Source organism: Emys orbicularis, chromosome 3, assembly GCF_028017835.1.
Source record: "Emys orbicularis isolate rEmyOrb1 chromosome 3, rEmyOrb1.hap1, whole genome shotgun sequence".
In the NCBI taxonomy this organism is placed as follows: domain Eukaryota; kingdom Metazoa; phylum Chordata; order Testudines; family Emydidae; genus Emys; species Emys orbicularis.
Window position 1 is genome coordinate 102,933,842 of NC_088685.1, and position 12,805 is coordinate 102,946,646.

The window sequence follows — 12,805 nt, forward strand, 5'->3', positions numbered from 1 at the left end:
CACACAGCAAAAGTGGGCAGGCGTCGGGGATGGGGGTGAACCGCACCAGGTACACGCCCGTGCTCGCGGCTCTATTGAGGAGCCACCAACCGACATCCTGGGCAGGCCATGGGACTAGGGTGGAATATAGGCTGGTCCACTGGGGTTGCTCACCCTCTACAGGTGGTAGAAGGTCCTGCCACTTGGTATCATGGTGGGACACGACGGTGAAGAAGTGAAATGTGTGGAGAATGAACATGTAGAGTTGTTCCTTTGGCGTGGTTCAAAAGGTGTCCGGTGTGGGCAGCTGGCCGGCCCCGCAGGGCCCGGGGCAGCCACATGGCGAGGTCTAGGGTAGCCAGCCGGCCCCGTGAGGTCCAGGGCAGGCAGTTGGGCGGCCCGCGCAGCGAGGGACAGGGTCAGGGCTGCCTCTGCCCTGTGGGCCCCAGGGGCCAGGTGGCAATGTGTAATCGATGGTAAAGGGCGACAACCTCGGAAGCCTGCTAATGAGCTTTGCACACACATCAAAAGGAGACTATATCCTAACACGTTTATGTATTTAAAAAATACTTAAACCCATTGGACAGTAATTCTACCACCTAGCTAAAGACAGAATGACTCAGGAGACTGTTAATGGGACAGAGAGCCTTTCAGCTTTAGGTCACAGGTTCAAACCCAGGCTGGTAGTGGCCAAACATTATCTTTTGATGGCCTCAGTCCAATTTCACATGTTGTCATCTCTGCATAGGCCAGGAACTGAAGGAGCTTAGACACTGAGCTACTAAACCCATTTATGTACACAGGTAGACATTAGATGGAGGGAGAGGGCTAATTTATATTGTTGCAGCTTGCTTAGTGAAGAAACAAAAGATTTCAGGCTCCAATTTTAAAAGGTGAGAAAAACCTCACAGGTTTTAGGGTTCCCAATAGCTCTAAACATTTGCTCCTAAAGGCAGGAGGCCAAATTCTCTGTTACTCTCCATGCAAGACCAATGACCGTAAATAGGTGCTACACAGAACTGCAGATGTACATTCTAGTCCCAGGCCAACCCCAAGAATTATTTCTACATAGTATAGGACTATTCTGTAGTGTGCGTGCACATAGTAGTTGCTATTGTTCGGTCAGAGGTCACGCACGCACCAGTAATGAAGCTTGATACTTATACAGCATTTTTCATTCATACATCTTAAACCTGTTTAGAAAGGTGAGCAAATATTATCTCAGTTTTACAGAGAAGTAAATTGAAACACAGAGAGGTAAGTGATTTGACCAGAGTGATATAGGAGACCCGGGAACTGAACTCAGCCCTTCTGCATCCCAACCCTATCAATTGACCCTTTGGCTCTGCCCCAGAATAACCTTTGGAGAGGCCTCTGGAGAAGCAGACTAAACTTCCAAGATGTGTACTGGATTTCTGGAGGGCACCTAGGTGCAGTGTGTTACCAAATCCAGTCTGGCAGACACGAGAATCACTTAACTCAACTTTGGAATGGAGCAAGACAGTTTTTTAAACAGCATGCAGAAGTACTACTGTTCCTGTCCTAAACTGTTGTGAAGTTGTATACCTTATGCAAACTGTAAGATGAATATAGGTAAGGCAGTTCATAATTACTCACACTGGACCACTTGTTAGAATCTTGGGGGGTATGACAATATAGTGCCTTCTAACACTATGCTAGGTGTTGACTATGCAGACTAATATGAAGAATTCTTTCTACTGAATCAACACTATCTTTTAAAGCACCAGGGCTTTCAGCAGGAGGTACTCATGAGGCCTAACCTTACTAAAGTTGTGAGTTCTGTGGAGATCATCATCTGAGATGGTGTTGTAGAACTGAAGATTTAGGACACAGAGACTTAGATGTTCTAATTAACCCCTATTTTTAAACTGAAGAGCATGGCAAATAAATAACACTGGTCTACAATTTTTGAGAAGTCGTCTGCTTCAGAGATAAAATGTGCTATTTATTATGTATTTTGATGTGCTGAATTCAAATATGACAATTAAAACAACTGATTGGCTACTGTTTCTAAGATATTTAAGTTTTTACATTTTATGTCTATGTATATTGTGTAGATAGTAGAGTTTTAATCATAAATTGTAAACCTAGGTCTTTTCATGTGTTTATGGTTGCTTTACATGATAATATTTCACCTGTCCTGTTTATGTAACACTGTAAAAATCAGCAAAAGGGTTATGTAAATACAATTTATTATGAAACAAAAGGCAAAAAACTATTCTGTACATAGTTTAGTCCTATTCAGTGTCTACTCGGCGCTTCTTGGCTTGTCTCTTGTATTCATTAAATGGAGCATCTCTTGTCACTGTCCAGCAATAGTCTGCAAGCATTGATGGGCTCCATTTGCCCTGATAGCGATTCTCCATTGTTGCAATGTCCTGGTGAAATCGCTCGCCGTGCTCGTCGCTCGCTGCTCCGCAGTTCGGTGGAAAAAAATCTAGATGAGAGTGCAAAAAATGTATCTTTAGTGACATGTTGCAACCAAGGCTTTTGTATGCCTTGAGGAGGTTTTCTACCAACAACCTGTAGTTGTCTGCCTTGTTGTTTCCGAGAAAATTTATTGCCACTAACTGGAAGCCTTTCCATGCCGTCTTTTCCTTGCCACGCAGTGCATGGTCAAATGCATCATCTCGAAGAAGTTCACGAATCTGAGGACCAACAAAGACACCTTCCTTTATCTTAGCTTCACTTAACCTTGGAAATTTTCCACGGAGGTACTTGAAAGCTGCTTGTGTTTTGTCAATGGCCTTGACAAAGTTCTTCATCAGACCCAGCTTGATGTGTAAGGGTGGTAACAAAATCTTCCTTGATTCAACAAGTGGTGGATGCTGAACACTTTTCCTCCCAGGCTCCAATGACTGTCGGAGTGGCCAATCTTTCTTGATGTAGTGGGAATCTCTTGCACGACTATCCCATTCACAGAGAAAACAGCAGTACTTTGTGTATCCAGTCTGCAGACCAAGCAAGAGAGCAACAACCTTCAAATCACCACAAAGCTGCCACTGATGTTGGTCATAGTTTATGCACCTCAAAAGTTGTTTCATGTTGTCATAGGTTTCCTTCATATGGACTGCATGACCAACTGGAATTGATGGCAAAACATTGCCATTATGCAGTAAAACAGCTTTAAGACTCGTCTTCGATGAATCAATGAACAGTCTCCACTCATCTGGATCGTGAACGATGTTGAGGGCTGCCATCACACCATCGATGTTGTTGCAGGCTACAAGATCACCTTCCATGAAGAAGAATGGGACAAGATCCTTTTGACAGTCACGGAACATGGAAACCCTAACATCACCTGCCAGGAGATTCCACTGCTGTAGTCTGGAGCCCAACAGCTCTGCCTTACTCTTGGGTAGTTCCAAATCCCTGACAAGGTCATTCAGTTCACCTTGTGTTATGAGGTGTGGTTCAGAGGAGGAGGATGGGAGAAAATGTGGGTCCTGTGACATTGATGGTTCAAGGACCAGAAGTTTCATCCTCTTCCTCTTCCTTGTCTGACTCAAGTGAGAATGATTCTGGTGCATCAGGAACCGGCAGTCCTCCTCCGTGGGGTACTGGGCGTATAGCTGATGGAATGTTTGGATAATGCAGTCCACTTTTTCTTCTTTGACACACCTTTCCCAACTGGAGGCACCATGCAGAAGTAACAATTGCTGGTATGATCTGTTGGCTCTCTCCAAATCATTGGCACTGCAAAAGGCATAGATTTCCTTTTCCTGTTCAACCACTGGCGAAGATTTGTTGCACAAGTGTTGCAGCATATGTTTGGGGCCCACCTCTTGTCCTGATCTCCAATTTTGCAGCCAAAATAAAGGTGATAGGCTTTCTTAACCATAGTGGTTATACTGCGCTTTTGTGATGCAAAAGTCACTTCACCACAAACATAGCAGAAGTTATCTGCACTGTTCACACAAGTACGAGGCATCTCTGCTCACTTTGGCTAAACAGAAATGTGTCCCTTTGCAAAATCAAACCCTGACAAATAAGAGAGCACGACACTGTATGATTTCTAGAGCTGATATAGGGCAATTTGTTCAGCAGAGTGATGTAAGCTTCATTATGATTGCATCATCCATGACTTCTAGGAATAACATGATGCAATTCATATCATGTATGACGCAATACCAGCTTCAGATTGCATCATTCATTGTTTTGCCTAAAAAGTACTGTCCAAACCCAGTCATAGATTTATTCATAGATCCAGTCAAAGATGTATTTTAGTCATTTCTGGTTTAAATTGAGATCCCTTCCCTTTATAACTCACTTATCCTCCGCCATTCCCAAGTCAAGGGTCGTATATACTGACCCAATAGCATATCTTGAAAACTAGAGCTAATCAACAATTTTAAGCATCATTTTCGTTCTCAGTGACCCAGAATTAGTAAAGTTTGACTACATTTATTTCAGAAGCATTTTGGCTGTAGAGCAGTGTAATAAGGCGTAAGATAGCAAACAGTATTACCATAAACTTGGAGGGTTTTTTTAATTAAAAAATTCTTTAAAGATGTCAAATATGATCAATATTTTACAAATCTTAATTAAGACTACTTTCACTTTTGTTATCCAGTCATACCTGGTAAACAACTGACAGTACACACACACAAATAAAATTTGAAGAATTAAAGTAGTGGATTATACAAACCTAAAATAAAGCTTGGATGTGATAAAAATCCAACCGTGACTGACTAATAAAAATTACACCATTTCCCAACTAGGGAAAATAAATATCAGCCAGCAAATCTTAATTGAATACACAGATTTTAAACACAGTTCCATTTTAGATGGTCTTTGGCTAATAATCTAGCAGCCTGTTAGTTCACGCTAGATCAAAGCCACTGCTCATCTATTTACTTTAATGAAGACATCAGTAAATTCCCTAGTTTACAATGAGTCATTCACAGTCATTAAAGAGACTAAGGCCAGGTCTACACTGCAGAGTTATATCGGTATAACCATGTTGCTCAGGGTGTGAAAAATCCACCCCCCTGAGCGACGTAGTCGTATCACCTAACCCCGAGAGTATACAGTGCTGTCAACGGGGGGGGGGGAGGGAGGACTTCTCCTATCGACATAACTACCCTCTCTCATGGAGGTGGATTAGCTACGATGACAGAAGATGCTCTCCTGTCCGTGTAGCAGTGTCTTCACTAAAGTGCTGCAGCTGTGCTGCTGCAGTGCTGTATGCACAGACAAGCCCTAAATCCCCAATTGAAGAAAGCATTTAAACACAGCCTTAACTTTAATCAGATATGCAAGTCTCATTGACTTACACCATTGGAACTTAAGCATGTAGTTAAGCGCCCTCCCTGTGGGACTAAACTTGTTCATATGATCAAAAATCAAGAACATGAATTTTCACAGCTCACTCTCATCATGAGCGGGAGGTCAAGTAAAAGGGATTTGTGCGCGCAAGATGTGACGGTGCCGCCTCTACTCATGTCGGATGGCACCTTATTACATGGGTAGTCCCACTGACTTCAAAAAGGCAGTATTCAAGATGAGTGAGGATCAATATCTGTCCCCTAGTGATTAAGTAGACAGTACTGGTGAATAACAATTGAAGTATCCATCTTTATGTTTAGTCCATGGATTAATATTCGATCCCAGGGTTTGAAGAGAGAATCTGGCTGACATTTAGGATTAACGTTTTCATTTAAAAGAAAACTAGGTTTTTACATACCACCATTCTAGGCACCTCTGAAAAAAGCTAATATAGACAGATAGAAAGAAGGAAAACTACGATGGTTTGAAGAGGGATATGGAGCTGCTTTACAAAATAGTCATCTTATCAGACATCCACAAATGTCACTGTTTGCAGCATACCTTTGACCAGTTCAACACATCCCTTATCTAGTCTCTGATATAAACAGGAAGAGTGGAGTGGAGTGGAGTGCAGATGATGCACAAACTGATTCACCACACAAATCAAAATGAAGCAGCAGGCTGGAGATGGTTCTCTTCCCTTGTTACACAATGTCACCAAGTTCAGACCAAAGAGAGTTTCATCTTGATCAATAGAAAAGAGTCTTCACATAGACACCAGTGTGATGTCCTGTTCTATTGTGTTACTGGCTAAGCAACATTAACAGGCACTTGGCTAGGCTGTGGTGCTGGAGACCCGCTGTTGATGGATTGCTGAGGAATAGCAGCTGGTTCCATTTTGCTGATGTGTGTTATGAAACGTAGACGGAGTTTCAAAGACGGTCTTAAATTGCAAATAATTTTCTCTACCTATAAAAAACAAAACAAAAAAAGACCCCTCAGGATACATCTACACTGCAGCTGGGAGTATGCTTCCCAGTGCAGGCAAATGGACATGCACTAGCTCTTCTCAAGCTAATGCGCTAAACACAGTGGTGTAGCTGGGGGATAGCAAGGGCAACGGCTTGGCTAGTCACTAAAGTACATTCCCAAGGGGGGCTGGGCAGGTTTGTGCTCAGGCAACTCACTTGAGCAGCCACTTGCGCTACCCTGGCTACACTGGTAGCGCATCCGTCTTCCCACGCTGGGAAGTACGTTCCCAGCTGCAGTTTAGACGTACCCACAAATGCTGAAAAATGTATTATCAAAACACAAAGTAATTTGACACATTTTAACTCAAGAGAAGAATGATACCCTAGAACAATACGGCAAGACAGATTTATCATAAATGCTACCTAAATGAATCTCTGAATTTCATCAGTTCTCATCCCAAAACCTCCTCGGTCTAGGACTCAACCAAAACCGTGCAAAATTCATTCAGGAAACATAACGCTTATCTGGACTTTACACTTTGTTACAAAATAGAAACCTGGATCAGGTTTCAGTAAAAGATTAATTAAAGTTCAAGAACCCTTTTGGTGAACATGGGATGTTTTATGCTTTTGCAACAAAACCAGATGAAATTTGGTTATTTAATTTGAACCTAAAGCTCAAAGTAAAACTCAGAAGGTGTGGATTGAAACAGCACAAAAATCTAAACATAAATGCTTATGAATCAAACACACTGACATTTATATAGCAGCACTCCTATTGCCATCTCATAAAGAAAATCAAACTCTCGTCACAATTTCCCTGTGGTCTGAAATCTGTCTCAGAATCTAGCCTACAGCTTTTAACTGTGAAAAACTGTACCAGTAATTGATTGGGAATGTACACAGCTGTGAAGGGTTCTGTGATCTTTTTACATTTAAGATCATACACAAAAAGAGATCATGGTACAAATTGTTAGATTAAATGTAACCTTGCTTTTAGCTTCAAGGTATATTGTTCACTTACTTGATCTTTCACGCTGTCCCCAGTAAACATGTACTTCATATGATACAAGAAATCACATATGGGATCCATGTAGTTCAGATGTGTACTGCATTGGTCCACATCCAGAAGCATTTCATAAAATGCCACCCCAATCTGTTTTCACACATAAAAACCAAATGAAAATAAAAAGTTGAAAACATTTGCTGTCTGGATTTACACGCTATATTTTTAAGTTTATTCTTTTGTGGAGGAGAAATACATTTATTATGTGCATCTTCTACTTATCTGAACTTCCTGTTAAACATTTGCTTTCATGTGAAAGAAGTCTGACAACTCTAAGGTTATGTCTATACCAGGGGTGGCCAACCTGAGTCTGAGAAGGATCCAGAATTTACCATTGGTATATTGCCAAAGAGCCACAGTAATATGTCAAGTATCAGGGGGTAGCCGTGTTAGTCTGTATCTACAAAAACAACAAGGAGTCTGGTGGCACCTTAAAGACTAACAGATTTATTTGGGCATAAGCTTTCGTGGGTAAAAACCTCACTTCTTCGGATGCATAGAGTGAAAGTTACAGATGCAGGCTACACACCACACCACAGAAACACCAACCCAGGAACCAATCCCTGTAGCAAACCTCGTTGCCTACTCTGTCCCCATATCTACTCTGGCAACACCATCAGAGGACCCAACCACATCAGCCACACCATCAAGGGCTCATTCACCTGCACATCCACTAATGTTATATATGCCATCATGTGCCAGCAATGCCCCTCTGCCATGTACATTGGCCAAACCGGACAGTCCCTCCACAAAAGAATAAATGGACACAAATTGGACATCAGGAATGGTAACATACATAAGCCAATAAGTGAACACTTCAATCTCCCTGGTCATTCTATTACAGATTTAAAAGTCACTATCATTGAACAAAAAAACTTCAGAAACAGACTTCAAAGAGAAATAGCAGAACTAAAATTAATTTGCAAATTCAACACCATTAATCTGGGCTTGAATAGGGACTGGGAGTGGCTGGCTCATTACAGAAGCAGCTTTTCCTCTCCTGGAATTGACACCTCCTCATCTATTATTGGGAGTGGACTACATCCACCCTGATTGAATTGGCCCTGTCAACACTGGTTCTCCACTTGCGAAGTAACTCCCTGCTCTCCATGCGTCAGTATATAATGCCTGCATCTGTAACTTTCACTCTATGCATCTGAAGAAGTGAGGTTTTTACCCACGAAAGCTTATGCCCAAATAAATCTGTTAGTCTTTAAGGTGCCACCAGACTCCTAGTAATATGTCAGCAGCCCCTCATCAGCTTCCCCCCACTTACTTCCAGCGTCTCCCACCCACCGGGAGCCCCGTTGATCAGTGCCTCCCTCCCCCCACCTCCTGATCAGCTGTTTTGTGGCGTGCAGGAGGCTCTGGGGGGGAGTGGGAGGAGCGAGGGCACGCCAGGCTCAGGGGAGGGGGCGGGAAGGGGTGGAGTGGAGGCCGAGCCTGTGGCAGAGCCAGGGATTGAGCAGTGAGCACCCCCGGCACATTGGAAAGTTGGTGCCTGTAGCTCCAGCCCCGGAGTCGGTGCCTATACGTATTAACTTCTGAAGAGCTGCAAGTGGCTCCGGAGCCACAGGTTGGCCACCCCGGTCTACACTATGAATCAGCAGTGTGATTCCCCTGTGCATGTACATATACTCACGCAAGCTCTCATTGAGCTAGGACAAGTACAAACAGGCAGCGGCAGTAGAGGCACGGTTGTGCCGAATACATACCAACCAGTTTCACGTGGGTTTGTACTAGGCACCGCTCAGCTGTGCCTACGCTGCCCTACCTGTGGTACCACAGCTACACTGCTATTTGTACTCGTACTAGCTCGATGAGAGCTAACACGAGTATGCATACATGAGCAAGGGAATCACATTCCTAGCTCACAGCATACATGTAGCCTAACTGGCCCCACGGCGCCTCACTTTGGAAATTAGAATAATTTAATAACCTTCCTAAAATCTGAATTATGGTAGTTTTATTTATGTAGTTTGATACCCAATGCTTTTAATCAGATTTTTACTAGGTTCAGAGTCAGCAACCTATTCCTCTTCAGCAAAGTACTAAGCACAAACTTAAGTCTCATTGACTGAAACAGACTTTAAGCATGTGCTTATGTGATTTGCTGGAGTCCTAGAGAGTGCTATGCTAATACAGAAAAAGATTTTAAAGTCTCCTATTAGTTGATGGACATAAACTAATGCTAATTAATGAACAGTGGTACCTAAAGCTGGGAAACATCTGGGTTTGCTTGTTTTTTAATATATTCTTTTAACTGTTCATGAATTCTCCATGAACAGATCATGATTTGAAAGAATGTTTGTTTGTATTTATTAAACAAATGTTTTGTGCAAACATGTTTCAGCCTAGGAGTATTTAACATTTGATCTCTATGATTAGTCAGCTAAGTCAAAAGGTATTTGTTCCCTATTTGGGAGGCAGAGGATAAAGTGAATACATCATTGGGACTTTGATTCTCTCAGGAACAGAATGAGAATTTTATGGAGAAGTAACGAGATGGTCAGTGGATTAAAGCGACTAAGAAATTTTAAGTCTTTTCTCTTTACTTTTCCTGACGAGCATTATATTCTTGCTCTGCATACGGAATACAGATATAAAAAATCTATTTTCTTCCTGACTGAGGGAAGAGAGAAAGAAGCCACTGGAGGCAATATTTAGTGGCTGTGTACAGTATACAGCACTCAGAAGTGTGCTAGGTGCTTTATAGAAATGTATAAAAAGATGCTCTTTCCTGCCCTGAATAGTTTATTTTTCCTTTTTTTTTAATTCTTCAATCTTTTTGCTGTAAAATTTAGCAAATTATTGCTGGCATATGATGGAATTTGTTGCAGTGTTGTCTTTCTATTGTGATATGTGTTATTTAAAGAAATGTAAAGGGTCGCCTGCAGCACAGAATATGATTTTTTGTGGTTTTGTAAGTCTAAAGGAATAAAATTAAACCCAAGAGACAGCATAAGGTAATAGGTGAGAGTTACAAAGAAATGGGAGAAATAAGGAGGAAGATTATAAATACACAATAACAAGGTCACATGATTACTTAGCTATATTATACATACACTTATTCCATCATATGTTCACACATTACATCCAAAAATATCAAAAGAATATTAAAGTTGCATAGTCAAGCCCTCCTAAATGTCATGCCAAGATAGGAAATTTGCCCCCCTTACAGGTATGCAGGCCTAATGTTCTTTTAACAGAAGAAATTACATTAAAAAAACCCCCCTCAGTCTTTTAAAAAAGACAAACTGAAAAAAACAAAAACAAAAAAACAGAAGTTGCCTTATGTGGAGTCATACTGATCCCCAACTTGGATCATCAGCAGGGTTTTGATCTTAAGTTCCACAGCACAGACCTCTACCAGTTGAGATAACAGAGTAACTGGTAGCCAGTCAGTTGCTAGTCTCTATGTAGACCAGCCACTAGAGGGAGATAAGATACACACTATTTCCTGACAACAGAGGAACTTAAAGACTCAGGTTTCCTGAGAGGAGTATTCTCTAGTAGTTAAAGGCCTGGTCTACACTACGACTTTAAATCGGATTTAGCTGCCTTAATTCGAATTAACGCTTGACCCGTCCACACAACGAAGCCATTTAATTCGAATTAAAGGGCCCTTTAATTCGATTTCTGTACTCCTCCTCGACGAGAGGAGTAGCGTCAAAATCGGTATTGTTAATCCGAATTAAGGTTAGTGTGGCCGCAATTCGATGTTATTGGCCTCCAGGAGCTATCCCACAGTGCACCATTGTGACCGCTCTGGACAGCAATCTGAACTCGCATGCACTGGCCAGGTGGACAGGAAAAGCCCCGGGAACATTTGAATTTCATTTCCTGTTTGCACAGCGTGGAGAGCACAGGTGACCACAGAGAGCTCATCAGCACAGGTAACCATGCAGGCTGATAATCGAAAAAGAGCACCAGCATGGACCGTACAGGAGGTACTGGATTTGATCTCTATATGGGGAGAGGATTCAGTGCTAGCAGAACTGCGTTCGAAAAGACGAAATGCCAAAACTTTTGAAAAAATTTCCAAGGGCATGATGGAGAGAGGCCACAATAGGGACTCAGATCAGTGCCGCGTGAAAGTCAAGGAGCTCAGACAAGCCTATCAAAAAGCAAAGGAGGCAAACGGTCGCTCCGGGTCAGAGCCGCGGACATGCCGCTTCTACGCTGAGCTAAATGCATTTCTAGGGGGGGCCGCCACCACTACCCCACCTCTGACTGTGGATTCCGAGATGGGGATAATCTCATCAGGTACACCTGATGATTCCGTGGAAGGGGAAGAGGAGGAGGAGGAGGACGAGCTGGCAGAGAGCACCCAGCTCTCCGTTCTCCCCAACAGCCAGGATCTGTTTCTCACCCTGACTGAAGTACCCTCCCAAGCCTCCCAAGCCAGCACCCAAGACCATGACCCCATGGAAGGGACCTCAGGTGAGTTTACCTTTTAAAATATAAAACATGTTTTAAAAGCAAGTATTTTTAATGATTAATTTGCCCTGAGCACTTGGGATGCATTCGCAGCCAGTACAGCTACTGGAAAAGTCTGTTAACATGTCTGGGGATGGAGCGGAAATCCTCCAGGGACATCTCCATGAAGCTCTCCTGGAGGTACTCCAAAAGCCTTGCCACAAGGTTTCTGGGCAGTGCAGCCTTATTCCGTCCTCCATGGTAGGACACTTGACCACGCCATGCTAGTAGCAAGTAATCTGGTATCATTGCCTGACAGAGCCTGGCAGCGTATGGTCCCGGTGTTTGCTGGCATTCAAGCAACATCCGTTCTTTATCTTGCTGTGTAATCCTCAGGAGAGTGATATCGCTTAGGGTAACCTGGTTGAAATAAGGGAATTTAATTAAGGGGACAGAGGTGGCCGTTCCTACTGGGCTGTTTGCCTGTGGCTGAAAAGAAATCCTTCCCTGCATTTAGCCAAGTGCAAAGGGGGGGGGGGGGAGGATTGGCCCAGAGCTTTTCGCGTTTTGCTAGCAGGGATCTTCCCTGATACCAGCCACGCGGTGGGGGGAGGGAGAAAGCACTCATCCCAGAGAATTCATGGCGGGTGTGTGTGTGTGGGGGTGTTAGTTTGGTTCCTGCAGGGATCTTCCCTGATACCAGCCACGCGGTGGGGGGAGGGAGAAAGCACTCATCCCAGAGAATTCATGGCGGGTGGGGGGGGGGGGGGGTTGTTAGTTTGGTTCCTGCAGGGATCTTCCCTGATACCAGCCACGCGGTGGGGGGAGGGAGAAAGCACTCATCCCAGAGAATTGGATGGTGGGGGGGTGTTAACCTTCAGCAGCAGAAAACAAGCTAACAGGAAAACTGCAGCACAACGGGCTTTGCTTGGTATGTGTGAAAGCAGGGCGCAGAAGCCTAAAGACAGTGGCTTACCATGGCAGCATGCAAGGTGAATTCTGTTGCCCGGACCTGCGTCTGTGATCTCTAGCAGCAAAGCCACAGGCACTCAATATTAAGAGGCAAAATGCGACCTTGCAC

At 43.3% G+C, this 12,805-nt stretch overlaps 1 protein-coding gene across 7 annotated transcripts in view; it reads right to left on the reverse strand.

Moving 5' to 3' along the window:
* Positions 1–6,078: 6,078 nt before the first annotated feature.
* LOC135875485 (mediator of RNA polymerase II transcription subunit 23) overlaps positions 6,079–12,805 on the reverse strand; it is a 56,438-nt gene continuing 49,711 nt past the window's right edge. For all 7 annotated transcript variants that reach the window (XM_065400331.1, XM_065400332.1, XM_065400336.1 and 4 more), the window contains 2 exons: positions 7,264–7,395; positions 6,079–6,237 (listed from right to left, as the gene is read on the reverse strand). In XM_065400331.1, the coding sequence (XP_065256403.1) occupies positions 6,079–6,237; positions 7,264–7,395 (291 nt within the window). The remainder of the gene's footprint in view (positions 6,238–7,263; positions 7,396–12,805) is intronic.